This window comes from Mytilus trossulus, chromosome 1 (genome assembly GCF_036588685.1).
Source record: "Mytilus trossulus isolate FHL-02 chromosome 1, PNRI_Mtr1.1.1.hap1, whole genome shotgun sequence".
In the NCBI taxonomy this organism is placed as follows: domain Eukaryota; kingdom Metazoa; phylum Mollusca; class Bivalvia; order Mytilida; family Mytilidae; genus Mytilus; species Mytilus trossulus.
The window spans coordinates 61,744,582-61,758,833 of record NC_086373.1 but is presented as its reverse complement, the minus strand read 5'-3'; the positions used below and the strand labels follow the sequence as shown (position 1 = coordinate 61,758,833).

Sequence of the window (14,252 nt, the reverse complement as noted above, 5' to 3'; positions counted from 1 at the left end):
TTCGTTTTTATTTGTTATACCAATATGTTCTGAATGTTCGAAGACATCATGAAAAAATATCAAGGATATAGTAAGCATTTGATGTAATCAAAGAATTCATATCTTAAGGAAATTCTACAAACTTATAACACATTCATATTATACTGTCTTTAATGTTTACAAAACGACATAAACATACAACATATTATTGAGATCCTTTTTAAAAACCTTTCAGAAAAATACAGAAATAGCATAAAAAAGAAACTACATATTTATCATTATAAACTACATGTATTTAATTTTCTATAATAAAGTTACATTAAACGATACAATATTGATATGAGATAACAATATTTAATTATATTGTGTACAACATTTGGTTATTATCCAATATAGGTAGATATTCTATCATGATATCCTTGACATAGGGTTGCTGCTTATACGGCAGTAATTAAATTGGAAGTTTGAGATGGTGATTTTGAAATCGTCCCTTAGCTAATTTTACAGATGCAATCATGAGTTGATTGACCGTTTTGGAATAACCGTTTCACAGATGACAGCGGATATGATACTAATATTGTATTTACAACCCCCTCCCCTTTTCTTAAATTTGACCTACAATTGTTACCGGTTTGTGCTAAGATAAACAACAGAACGGATGACACATGTGAAAGAGGTTCTGCCTACCTTTCTGAGCACCTGAGATCACCTCCAAGTGGAGTTTGCATTGCTTATTCATTAGTTTTATATGTTTGGCTGTGTCCTATTATTTGTATGTTTGTCTTTGCTTTTCTTTTTTAGCCATGGTGTTTTCATTTTATCTTCAATTTTTGAGTTAGCATGTTCGTCTGGTTTCTTTTGTCTCTCTGTTGTATTGAAAATATTTTCAAAACTTTTATCCGGTTTTTTTTCTCTCTTTTTTTGCCTAGAACATAAATATCCAAAGAAATTGAAAATTCTAATTTTCTGGGTGAATTTACCAGTTACAAGAGACATAATGATTTTTTAAATCTATTTTCAAGGCAAAGTAAAATAAAAATGAACAGCACGTGTAGATGTTAAAATTAATTTCAAGCTTCTTCGTGGTATCACAAATAGAGCATTTAATTAAGCTATATATATATTCATTAATAACATACAATATCTATGTTAACGAATTTCATGCTGAGTAATTAATATCTTATTTCGTCTTCATCGTTGTTTTGTCTATTCGTTTGAATACTCGGAATTCGTTTACATACTGTGCTTAACTGAAAGTAAAATTTAATAAACATGATGATAATGATGATGATTTAAATTTTTTAAATGCTTAGGTGGAATAATATTATCAAGTGAAGGACCACCGGACAGATATACACATTTTGATTGTTGGATGGCAATTACGGGTCAACTTTAAAAAAGTCGTTGATATTTCTACACAATTTCGTGGTCCATCAAAATCGGGTCCAAATTTGACGTTTTTGTTTTAATTATTGATTTGGATTGATTTTGATTTCTTATGGAAGCTATTAATTTTGTATCACTTTTTTTTTAACACAATGTCATCGCCCATAAGATATATATAAATTTGTAATTAGCAGTTTCTTTCTTTAAATGTTCGAGGAATGTTTTTTTAATATTTGAATAACTAATTAAAAGAGCCAATTGATAAAAATAATTTGTTCAGATGTTTATGTGCTACATGTATATACCAAAACTATACATCCAATTTTATCTATTATAAAAAAAAAGTTATTATACTACCTTTTCCCCAATTATGCTACTGTTGTCTATGTTATTAGTGAGTTTGTTTATTATATACTGCACGTCATCTTCCTTGATTTTATTCTCATGTAGTAATTGTCTGACCATTATTTCAATGTTATCCACCATACCGTCATCGTCTGTATCAGAAACACTTTTGTTTTTGCCTTGTGCATTGCCCCAAGAAACTGTAATCATATCAGTAAGAAATGAATTTCAAACAAACAAGTTCAAACATATTTTAAAAATCGTTTTATCAGATTTATGATAATGTATCTCTGTAGCTTGATAAAGTAGGAAGCATAACTATAATTTTATTTGATTTAGATGGATGAAGCAATTCATTTGTCTTAAGTTTAAGATTCACCGTTATAACTTTGTTTATCATACTCTTGATCATAATGCCACTGTTTTTTAAACTAGAATTATGTGTGCTACATGTATATATTAAGAGGATATCCATTTTGTGTTATTGCCCTGCAAAACATAAAAACTTGATAAAAAGTTTAATCAACTGATTATTATCATAATATTTTATTTTAGTATGCAAGGAAATATTTCTCAGATGTATCATGGACAAACATTTGTTTTATAACAGGCACTGAATTATGTTGAACACAGCTTGACTTTGGTTATATGCATTTTATATTTTGCCAACTAGTAGTAAAACTTTTACCGTTTGACCTTTTCGAGGTCGTAGACCCAGCTTGATATGCCCTCTTTTGCTGCAAACGCATCTGAAAAAAAAAAACCCAAATATGTTAGTCCAAGTTGGTTTGGTGGTGATGTATACATCAGGTTTATGTCGTTGAAGTTTGTTATCAAAATGAAAATGCCTACACCATAGGGACAGGTTGATGACTAGATTAAATCTTATTAATATTCTGATTTTTTGATAACTTGTTGCCATGCATTTTTTTTTAAATTTTTTATAAAGTTTGTAAAATGTTTTTCTACTATAAACTGTTTTTCATCTGCATGAAAGCTCCGTATGTTAACCACAATTTCCGGGGGTACTCGTTTTGTCTGCCTTTCTGTATAAAATCAGAACAAGTACATAGCAATGCCCCATTATCTTCGTGATAAGTCCCCAACTAATTAAATGAATTGCTCATAGATATAAGTACTTAAACTGTGTACACTACATGCATGTTGCTTCTTCGAAATTTTCGTCAGTAATGGTCGAATCAAGAAAATTTAACGGTCTAAATAATTGACAAAGTTGAAAAGCATGTATATCACACAATGCATAAAGGGTTTGCAAAAGACGGAGAGTGTTTCCTTTTCCTGGGCTAGACAATTCGAAGCATTGCAATGATTTGGAAACAGTTAATTTATAACTATGATCATATAAAAGGCAATTCATGTTAACACAGAAGCGCTATCTTTATTAAAAAGGGATGAATGTAGCAAGGGGACAATAAAAACAACAAGAGTGTATGATACATACGTTCCCTCTGATAGATGCAAATGTATACAGAAATGGATTTAAAGCAGAGTTGATTGGCAAAATAAATACAGCAGTCCAGGCATAAACCTCGGCAGGAATGGAATGTCCTCGTAATGCCATCAATCCTGCAATTGTAGCAAAATATATTTTAGTATTGTTTTAATTGTTGTTACCTTTATTTCAAGGTCGATTGGATCTCTTTAAACGACAATCCACTTAAGCATTGTCACATTTCTGTATTAAGGAATATGATGCTTGCATATATAATTTTATGAAACCTCTTTAAACATTAGTTTTCATACGCACAAAACTGTGAGAACGTGCATTTTAAACCGCAATTACACTTTCTACTATAAGAGTGTGTTAATTTTTTGTCGTACCACGATGATGACCTTGTTATTTATACGAATTTGTTCTGCTTTTGTTACAATCTGTACATTTTGAGAAAATACTGTGTTTGCTTTAGTTTATCACTTGCTATACTAATTGTATGAATCTTATCAAACAGCAGAAATAAATCGAAAAGTCCTATACGGCGATTCGTATCTACCAAAAGAGAATGATTGACTTTTTAATGTTTTTGTTTTATGTATGCATCTTAACTTTTATTTTATAGTTATAGGAGGAAAGATAACCGTAATTTATTTTCAGTATTCAATATATCCTCAAATTAATTTCTAGATATTTAATCTTAAATATAATATGGATATATCTCAAGTCATTTTAGTATAATGCTGATTGTTATATTGCGTCAATTGCTTTTTGAAAATAAAATATATGTCACTGACATCATTCTTTCCGATAAAACAAAAAGTACTCAAACAAGCAACTTAAAACAAAACAAGAGTTTTTCTAATCGAGGACGTCTACCTAAAAATTCGTTTGACAGTGTTTTCTGACGACTATAGGCATCTTTATAATGATTGGTCCTGTTAGATTTTTCTTTCTTTACAGTTTACAATACTAAACTAAAGGTAATTCTTTTTTTTTTTAAATCTGATATTTCTATTTTATCAATCCCTATTTTATTTACTTACAGCACGATTTCCATTAAACCTTAAGTTGATCAACCAGTATGACCGGAGATGCATGCACAGCAAGGAAAGCGTACATTGTCGGCCCAAACGATGTCGCTCCTTTTTAAAACATCCAATTCCCTTTGGGTTTTTTACCTGATTTTCCTAATGAATTCACGAGATTTCCTCTAATTCATTACAATCAAGGTACTACCGTCTAATAAGTCAATAGTTTTGAGGGAGGTGACTAAAATTATATTTGCCTCGGACATATATTTATTCACCGAGGCATTAATATTGCGATTGACCACTTTCGATGGAAAGGGTATGGTTTATCCAATAGGATATGCTCAAGATTATATGAAAATCCTGATTTTTGATTGATTTAAGAGTGTCAGAAAATATCGTTTTTATACTTTATGTTCGTTTATTTCAGCTCGTGTTTATCTGCTTATTTAAATAGTTGCTCATTCAATAATTGTTATCTCAATATATTGTATTATGTTTGATATTGTTCTTATAAAAAACATTTTATTATGTTTGGTTTAAGGGCTTCATAAGTTACTTACTAAGGGCAGCTCAAATCCATCTGTAATGTACTTACTATTTTTTTTTATATGTATTTCATAAAGGAAAAACAATATTAAAACAACTTTACAAAACATATTCATATATATATATATAGAAGTTTTAATTGTATTAGATAAAACTCTTCGCAAAAGAAGGTTAGAAGAACTGAAGATGTATCTCTTACAGCAGAAATATCCATTAAAACTTATAGATGACAGTATCGAAAGGACAAAAAAATGTCTACAAATCAACTTAGGACACCGAAGGAACAGACAACCGATGATGATGTCCTCCCGTTTGTGACTACTCATGGTCCGTCATTACCAAATGCCTTCAAGTTTATAAAATCGAATTTTCCGATTTTACATCAAAGTGAAACAATGAAAAATTTGGTAACAGAAGAATCGATCATTTATAGTAGAAGACAACCGAAAAATTTGAAACGCCAACTTACAAAAGCACGATTTGATATAGTTGAAAAACTATCATCCGTACAAATTTGTGGCGATTCACGCTGTGGAGTATGTTCCAGAGACAATCATATTTACTAAGAAATCGGCAGTACGAAATATTTCAAAAACGGTAAGAAATTTACAGTAAACGCAAATATGACTTGCAAATCAGAAAATTTACTCTATTGTATAACATGTGTCAACTGTAAAGAAAACTACATAGGTCAAACAGGAAATATTGTGTGTGAACGGGTCAGGATCCATAAACAGCAAATACGACAACCCGAGTACAGACAAATTCCGTTGAGCGAACATTTAGACATTTGTGCGGGAGGAAAATTCAAATTTTTCCCGTTCTTCAAATGTACGGAAGCAACAGAAGAATACCGTAAAGAACTAGAAAGAAAATTTATAAAAGTGTTTGACGCCAAACTTAATGCTTAGTAGTTACATGTACATGAACAATAACGTTGCGTCATACTACTAGTATATTACGAACAATGACGTTACGTCATAATACTAATGTGTTCCCCATAACGACGTTCATAACGACGTTCCTAGTCTTGAAAAGTCCCAAGATGGATAAAAGCGATAGACAATGCTGATTTTCAAACTCTTTTTGTGTATTTAATTTTTAATATACAATGAATATATAAATATATATTATTTCTTACCCATTACGCCAACTGGAAACCAACATAGAAAGTCGCTGAATACAACAAGGAAAAGCTTTCTTGCAATAGTCAAGTCCTGGTTTTTCTTGGTTGATCTAATATGAATTGGATTCGTAACTTCTTTATATATCACTAACTGGGTAACAGCAATTATCACGAATAAGATAAAATTGAACACAATAAAAATTCCAAATGAATATTCCCAGCCATTTGGTTTATCTCTGGTGAGCGGTAGTGCAAGGCAAACTGCAGACCGTGAATAGAAATTTCCGTCGAAATATGATCCCGGATATAATGGAACAATGGCCAGGATGACGGAGGTCATGAAAACAACAACAGATATACGTATTGCTGATTTCTTTCCAAACCTTATTTCCCCAAATGGATATTTGACCGCGATAAACCGATCGATAGTTATCAAAAACAGAAATACTACCGAACTTTCACTAGACACTGTAGATAGAATTCCAGCTATTTTACAAGCGACTCCATACCGCCATGACAGGTCATTCCACACGTAGTTTCCACGAAACATAACATCAGCTGAAGCTATTGTCAACATATATATACCCATCAAACAATCTGAAGTTCCCAGACTAGTTATGAAAATGCCGTAACTCTTTGACAACGATTTTCGGTCGTAAAAAATGCGGTAAGCAATAACAATCAGGTTTCCAAATAAACCACACCCACCGATAATCCATAAGCAGGTTCTAAGTATGTCATTGCGCATCATATCGGAGCACGAGGAGAACTCATCTCTTTTTGGTACACAATCTTCCTCTCTTACAGAATCCGGTCTCAGGCAACAAAATACGAAGGCATCCGAGTATAGTTCCTTCAGATTAGTAAGACCTTCAAATATATTTTTCTGAAATGTGTTAATTTTATTTCGTCGTATGTCTAGGATTTCTAAGTTTTGTAAACTTGCAAAACTTCGATCTTCCACTATTTTTATTTTATTGTTAGTGAGATTAAGCGATTTTAATTTTGATAAACCAATAAAAGTATTTTCTGTCAACAGATAAATATTATTTTCTCGAAGCGATATCATCGGCAAACTACTCAACCCAGAAAACGATTTCGGATAAATGTTTTCAAGGAAATGATTTCCCAATAGAAGGAGACTTTTTAAATGAGTTAATCCTCTGAAAATATTTTTTGGAATAGCGGTCAACTGGTTAAAAGATATGTCCAATAAAAATAGGTTATGAGATTCGCCAAATTCCAATCTTTCAAGATTGTTTAGCTCTGTCCTAGATACATTCAATTCTGCCAAAAGAACATTCTCTTTCAGTTTCAAACTAGACGATGATAAATTTGAGAGACTCAGGTCAATTTTTCGAATTTCAGAGAGAAATGAAATTTCAGAGATATTTTCAAATATACATTTTCTTGACAATCCGTTGCATTTACAAGTTCCTGCACATTCTGTATGACAGAGTAGTTCGTCATCAAATTGTGGGCAATCAGCAAATCCATTACAACGTTTGTCTGGATTTAAACACAAATTACTACTGTGACATCTAAAAAGACCACTACAAAGAGGTTTGCCTGTGGAATCACAAAGTATATAAATTAAAAAATGTACTCCGCTTTGTACGTTATATAGTAGTTTACAAAAGTAATAAAACGATACACAAGTTTGAACTCCAATTCATCCTTAATAAAATTAATATATGCGTAGCAAATGCAAATGATTGAAAGAATCGGACTAAATCAGAAAGGTGAAAATACAATCCTATTGAACACATGTCCATGAGTCAAATTTATTTTTGCGTAAAATGATGGCAAAAGACAGCATTTCATTTCGCAGATGAGAATAAGTCTTCAAATATCTGCAAAAGCATTAAAAATGTAAAGTAGACCTGATCAAAGTTCAAAGTTTTAAGTTTTAATGTAAACTTTTTAATATTTAGATGAAATAGCAAAATATTCAACAACATACATTCGGGTTTTTACATCAAATCAATGGTTTTGATGGACATAATTAAACTTTGCAATTTTTAACTTTGGTACAGTGTATTCAATTTAAGTATGTTTGGACAATATATTGCCTTGGATAATTTCTTGTGTTTCTCTTATTGCTGTTTACGCATTGGTTCATAGAAAAGAGGAAAGTTTTGTTTGAATATTTTGCAACTTATATAGTTGGGTGTTTTTAAATTTCAATATTGAAAATCAATTTAGGTCAGCATATATTTGCTTTACAGTCTTTACTTACTGCAGTTAAATTCATCTTCGCCTAGTGGGCAATTATGAATTCCATTGCATAACAGTTTTGGTGGAATGCAGTAACTATTTTTGCACTTAAAGTATCCTGGAGGACAAAGGAACTGTTCTGGAAAAAAAATTGGTTCTTTTATACAAACACAATATTTGACTTAAATAATTCTCTCGAAAATGAATTTTACTATGATTCTTCTTATATGAGACCGAATAACGTAAAATAAACTAACTATAGGTCACTTTGCGATATTCAACGATTATCAAAACCAATACAACATACTACGAGTTTGTTCTCGACATTATGTTAGTGAGCAATAAATCATGCATTCCTTAACATGTCTTTCAGGTGGTAAACGTTAATGTACCTTTTATATATTTATAAAAAAAATATTCATGCTTCTGTCATCATTTATTAAGAATGAGAATGGAATGTATATGATCGGTATAAAAATACTTTCCAATATATAAATATACGGTCCGTGGTTGAATATATTAACAGAGAGAAAAACTGAAAAATTAAACAAGCTAACATATAAATACTGACGTAAGGTATCAACACCAATTAGACATTAACATCTATTGATCCTTAGGAAGTTTCAGAATAAGTTTTGATTCAATTTAATAACTGTTTAAATCAACCTTTACAAACAATACTGTAGCAATTGCTTCTTGACGTTTATTAGCCGTGCACGCGAAAAGTTTTCTAATGGGGATTTATATAATAAAAAAGAAGATGTTGAATCGATATTTTACCACAGTTAGATAGATGTGACAGGTCTCTACAGCCAATCAGTTCTCCTTTGTCGTCATAATCTAATAGACATAGTATATTTGATGGAACACTTTGTCCCCTACTGCATAAATAAACAGTTGACACTATTGCAACATCTGAAATGAATTGAACATTTTGTAACTTTTGTAAACGATACTATTGAAAAACGAATGATTTTGGGTATCAATGCATGACCCAAAGTTAGTACATGCACAAAACAAACAGAAAAGGCAAAAGGCAAATTCAGTTTATTAAGTATCGTAAGCGTTTATTTAACACTATATTACCCTTTGTGCGTATTGTGTATGTTAATTCAATCATACTAGTGTTATAAATTAAATACGCTAGACATAATATACATAAAACATAATTGTGAACGAAATTATTTTGTAAAACAATGTACATTTGATCTGAAGTTATTGAAAAAATTATCAATCCCGAAAAGAAATATCTATTTCAACGACAATAATAAAAGGCAATAAATGGTAACAAGATCACAGTCGATAGATCAACAGACACATTAATTTCACCAATAATAAAAACCTATAGTTGCTAAAAAGCATAAGACACGGTAGGTAGCGAATGTTTTGATTTTTTTTGGGGTTTCTTTGTAAATTATACAATAAACAGAGTGTTGAGACTATCTTTTCATGATGGTAAAAACGAATATCGATTTGTAATTTAATAACAATCTGAGTATATCCACGTTGTCAATAATCCAACATTTCGTAACGTTGAACCAGATTACGATAATTTCAGTCGTTCGTAGTAATGGCTTCTATAGTATGAAATGCAATACAAATGTACATGGATGCTATTCAATAATTCAAAATGAATAAGAACGAATTAACCCTAATGTTGGCATTTTCAAGTGTTGACTTCAAAGTTCAGCTAAATTTAGATACATTTTTTTTTAGTAAATATAAAATTATTCAGAAGTTGACATTTTGACTTGACACTTGTTCATTGTTGACGATCTAGTTTTGCCATCATACAATATTATGTTGTTTTTATTGCTTTGTGGTTGAGCTGTAATTAACGTATATCATAGTATATATTTAAATTTATATTGCGGATATTCATTTGTAATTTGAGTTCAAATATCAAATTGTTGAAGACAAACATACTGCTGTTAATGTTGAAACTATATCATTTAGATTTCAAATACCTTCTTCACATTTTAATGGTCCTAGATGAATTTTGACGAAAGTATCCACGTCTGCTGTCCATACTGTACGTATCCGTTTAACTGGAAGATCTTTGTTATTTGTTAGAACACCAATGTCTGATCGTATTTCATTATCATCTGCTGAGTACCAATCATATGGTTCAGTACCACAATTACATCTTTAAAAATAAACAAATTGCATTGTCTTTTTATCGAATGATAGAAAATGTAAAATACATTTTTAATAAGATAGCAGTAAATATATATATTTCTATTGAGCGCAAAACGTTTTGAAGCAAAAAAAAGTACATGCTTATTAAAATTACTTTTGATAACAAAACAAATGTCAAGTGAATAGTCAGGAACGATATTCTGACACTTTCGACAATATTTTGGATTGTATGTAGCTTTGTGCGGTCTTTAGGTTTATTATCTTTCTGGTACTGTCTGTCTCTATTTTATACACAATTTCGAATGATGGATAACTGTAAAAAAAATTGTGAAAGCATTCTATGTGACTGATATTTGTAAAATTAAGATTTTAACAAAAAAAATATTAAACAGTTCTTTATCTATCTTTTACAAATGTTCATTTCCTCCTAATCGTCCCTTCTTTTATCGATTTTGACATCTACAAATTTAACAAGAACCACGAATACCCCTGTAAAACATTGCCGCTTACCCATCAAAAGTAACTGATATAGTTGCATTTTATGATCGGGTTTGTGATAGTCTTTGGTTTTTTTTTCATATTCAAAAAGTGACAAAGGGGTCTCCTATGATGGAAAATGGTTTATCTGCACAAAACAAAAAAGAAACAAAACATTACAAATCATTTGTAAAAGGCTTCATGTTATCGGTTTATGTAAATGATATATTTATCGTATGTTTAGTACAAAATACAGCAATTTTGTTTATCTGATAAAGGTTATTTTTCCAGTCTGTATCATCTACCCTGTATCGCATAGCTTAACCCTTATCGAATACCCTGTATCGCATACCTGGCGTGACGTCATAAATCAAATGACGTAAACGCTTGATTTATGACGTCCAGTTACTGTTCCCACTTAAAAACGTCCTACCATTTCAACTAGCTTGATATAAACATGATAAATCAGTCATGTTGTTACTTAGTAATATTGTTTTGTAGTTGAAATGATAGAACAGTATCGTTTAAGTGAATTATTGAAATACATGGTCTTAAAAAAGTATATTATAAAAATGTAATAAGGTTATCAGGGACATTACGATGTGGACATTAAGAAACAAAGGAAGTCTTTGAAAAAAAAGTCAGCTGAAAAAGTACAGAAAAATCATAATTTCCTTTTCGGACGATTTAAAATAACACCGGATATTTCATGAATCTGATTCTGTTAAAATATATGATAAACAGAAAAATATATGGCAAAGTCCGTATCGCATGCTGTATCACCACTCGACTTATATCAGCCCTCGGGACCTTCGGCCCTCGGCACTGATATTGGTTTCTCGTGGTGATACAGCATGCTATACGGATTTTGCCATGTATTATTCTCTATGTAATGCTATTATTATTGTGGTTTGTTGTCTTTTTATCGTTTTCCCCGTGGTATATTTTGTTATTTACTTTCTTAATATCATATCAAAAATATATTTTACTTGTTGAAATCCGAATGACAATTGCCGACAAAAGGACATCCACAGTTCCCTTGATGTTGTTTATTATGTATCTCTCTTCCATCTAGTGATGATCTATAGATCCAGTTTTGTGAGAAATGACAATATACTTCTAGGGCCTGTTGACATTTTTCCATTTGCTTTAACTTAACAATATGTGCATCACTTGCAAAATATTTTGGTCTTATATCGAATCCATTCGTAATGGCAGTTATAATTTCCTCGTTATCATGATGGACAACAGTCGTTACATGGATTTGATCTTTTGACTCTTGGAATATGCATTCTACCAAAGCACTCTCTAAAATAAATAACGAGTAAGTGTAATTGATATCATTATTATATATAATAGCAGATAGACACATTATAAAACGGACTGTATTGTAGCAACAGTGATACAAATGTATGTTATTATGTTTATTCAAGTTAAAACTATATCAGTAAGAAATACTGGTATCAAGTGTTGTTTGTTTTATTTTTCACCAACACATTGAATTTCACCTATTGATTGAATAAATTGTAATCTTGACTACCCCTCGTGTGACGTCATCATATGCAAGTAATAGATATATAACTTTAGTTTATTAAATTAGACTTCGATTAAAACCGCGATCTAAAAATTGAAAATTTATATTTACATTTGGAAATGAAAATAATCTCTTTGAATATAAAGATATGATGACAAATGATCACCTAAATGACAAATCAAATATGTGTATAAGAAAACTATCGTCAACAGCAACATGAATATATTAATTGAAATTCACATAGACACAACATCTTACTATTTAGATATAAATCAATAAGATATTCTCCATTTCGTTTTGCCCCGCTGGCCCACCAATCTTTGCAAGTATGTTGTCTTTTTTGTTGACAGTCTTCTGATTCATCTTCATGAAAAAGTCCACTGCAATCAATCATTCCGTCACAAACTCTTGTTGATGGTATACATTGCTGATCGTAACATTGAAAACTTTCAAATCTACATGTTTCTGAAATATTCATTTATGAATCAACAGTACGTATAAATATATATATATATGAATTAATGATTCATAGGGTAGAATAAGAAAGCAAAACAAACGTTTTGTTCGAGTCTTTGAACTATAGGTTACTTTTGATGGCAGTATGTCCATTAAAGAGGATTAATGATTCCAAAACGGGGTTGAATCAAGGCTCCCTAGTTGTTTAGTTGAAGACATTCCTTCGATTTTTAAGGAAAGTTTGATGCAAGCTATACTTTATTTTACTTATTTTACATGGGTAGGCATTATATTCGTGATTATTTCTGCCTAAGCGATAGTTCGGATAAAATATCACGATTATAATGCCTATCTATGTTTAAATTTCAATAAAGTATAGCTTGCATTAACTATTTTGATTTTGATAAGGACAACTACGTTATTTCTATGTCCGATGTGTATATAGTGTAGAGCGTTTGTGTAGGCTATTCTATGAACCTTCTTTTTTGTTTGTAAACACGCCTACGACAAAAGTGTTTTTAGAGGAAAGGGATTTGAATAGTCAAAATGGACGGATATCGTATCTAGGTCAAATATTTCAATTGCGATTTGTAACATATTGTAGTCATTGATTATGCATAAAGTAACAACAAGTACATCATTCAAAAGTTTGAAAGTGGTTTTGATTAATGACATTTATTAGATGCATGCCAGTTTGATAGAATTCATTTTTTTTAAAGTGGTCATAATGAGCATTTGCAAAAATGTTATTGGATTTCGAGCATGGGTTTGTTTGCAAAGTGAAAGAAAGTAAGTTTAGGTAGGCGAAGATCTTATCCCATATTTATTTATTTGCAAATTTGTTTAATTAATTTAGGAATATGACAGCTGTTACCTACGTGTTTGATGTGTTTGAGCTTTTGATTTGCCATTTGATTAGGAACTTTCCGTTTTGAACTTTGCCCGGAGTTCGTTTTTTTGTGATTTTGTCGTTTATATAATAACACATTAAATGGTATTGGAACATAACTTATTCATTTCGAATGTTGTCTGTCCTGTGGTCGGGTTGTTGTCTCTTTGACCCATTCCCCATTTCCATTCTCAATTTTATTTACCGCATTCAAGTTCATCGGACTTGTCAAAACAATTTTCCACAAAATCGCATCTTTGTTGGTTTGTTATACATTGTCGGTTGGTACATTGCCATTCATCAGGTAAACAGGCTCGTCTCTCTAAATAAAAACAATAATCAGTGTGTCATGAATTATATAGAATTAATCAACCGTGAATGTAGTTACTTCAATCTGCAGATAGAACACACAGGTATCAACCTCTGAAACCCGGTGTTTCGATGTTTTACAAAATGATGTAATTAACAGTATATATTCTCACCTTATAAACCGCTCAACAATAAAATGCGTTTTAAAGGTTCAAAAAAATTTTTTTTTGGCGAAGTCCAAATTTTTTTCATTTCGAAATCACGATTGTTTATCCACTACTTTTCACATATTTTTGCTCTTAGAAATTGTAATTCAAATTATGTAAATTAAAGTTTGTATAGTTGTGTGCACGTTATGAACA

The 14,252-nt window shown here is 30.9% G+C and overlaps 1 protein-coding gene across 1 annotated transcript; it reads right to left on the bottom strand.

Annotated features, from left to right (window-relative positions):
• Positions 1-342: 342 nt before the first annotated feature.
• LOC134684655 (G-protein coupled receptor GRL101-like) lies at positions 343-12,630 on the bottom strand. Its single transcript, XM_063543994.1, has 11 exons — positions 12,495-12,630; positions 11,692-12,010; positions 10,054-10,232; positions 8,867-9,001; positions 8,109-8,225; positions 7,301-7,438; positions 5,885-6,832; positions 3,173-3,297; positions 2,399-2,459; positions 1,723-1,910; positions 343-1,229 (listed from the first exon to the last, which is right to left on the bottom strand). The coding sequence occupies exons 1-11, from the start codon at positions 12,628-12,630 to the stop codon at positions 1,152-1,154; spliced, it is 2,424 nt and encodes an 807-aa protein (XP_063400064.1). The 3' UTR covers positions 343-1,151.
• Between the last annotated feature and the right edge of the window lie 1,622 nt (positions 12,631-14,252).

What these genes read in the sequence shown, in the direction of transcription:
- LOC134684655 (XM_063543994.1), bottom strand. Translation starts at nt 12,630, where the DNA reads ATGATTGATTGCAGTGGACTTTTTCATGAAGATGAATCAGAAGACTGT. An exon ending in TGTCATTCGGATTTCAACAA is followed by an intron (nt 10,233 to 11,691) that starts GTAAAATATATT and finishes TTATTTTTAAAG; the next exon opens with ATGTAATTGTGGTACTGAAC. An exon ending in GTCACATCTATCTAACTGTG is followed by an intron (nt 8,226 to 8,866) that starts GTAAAATATCGA and finishes TTTTTTTTCCAG; the next exon opens with AACAGTTCCTTTGTCCTCCA.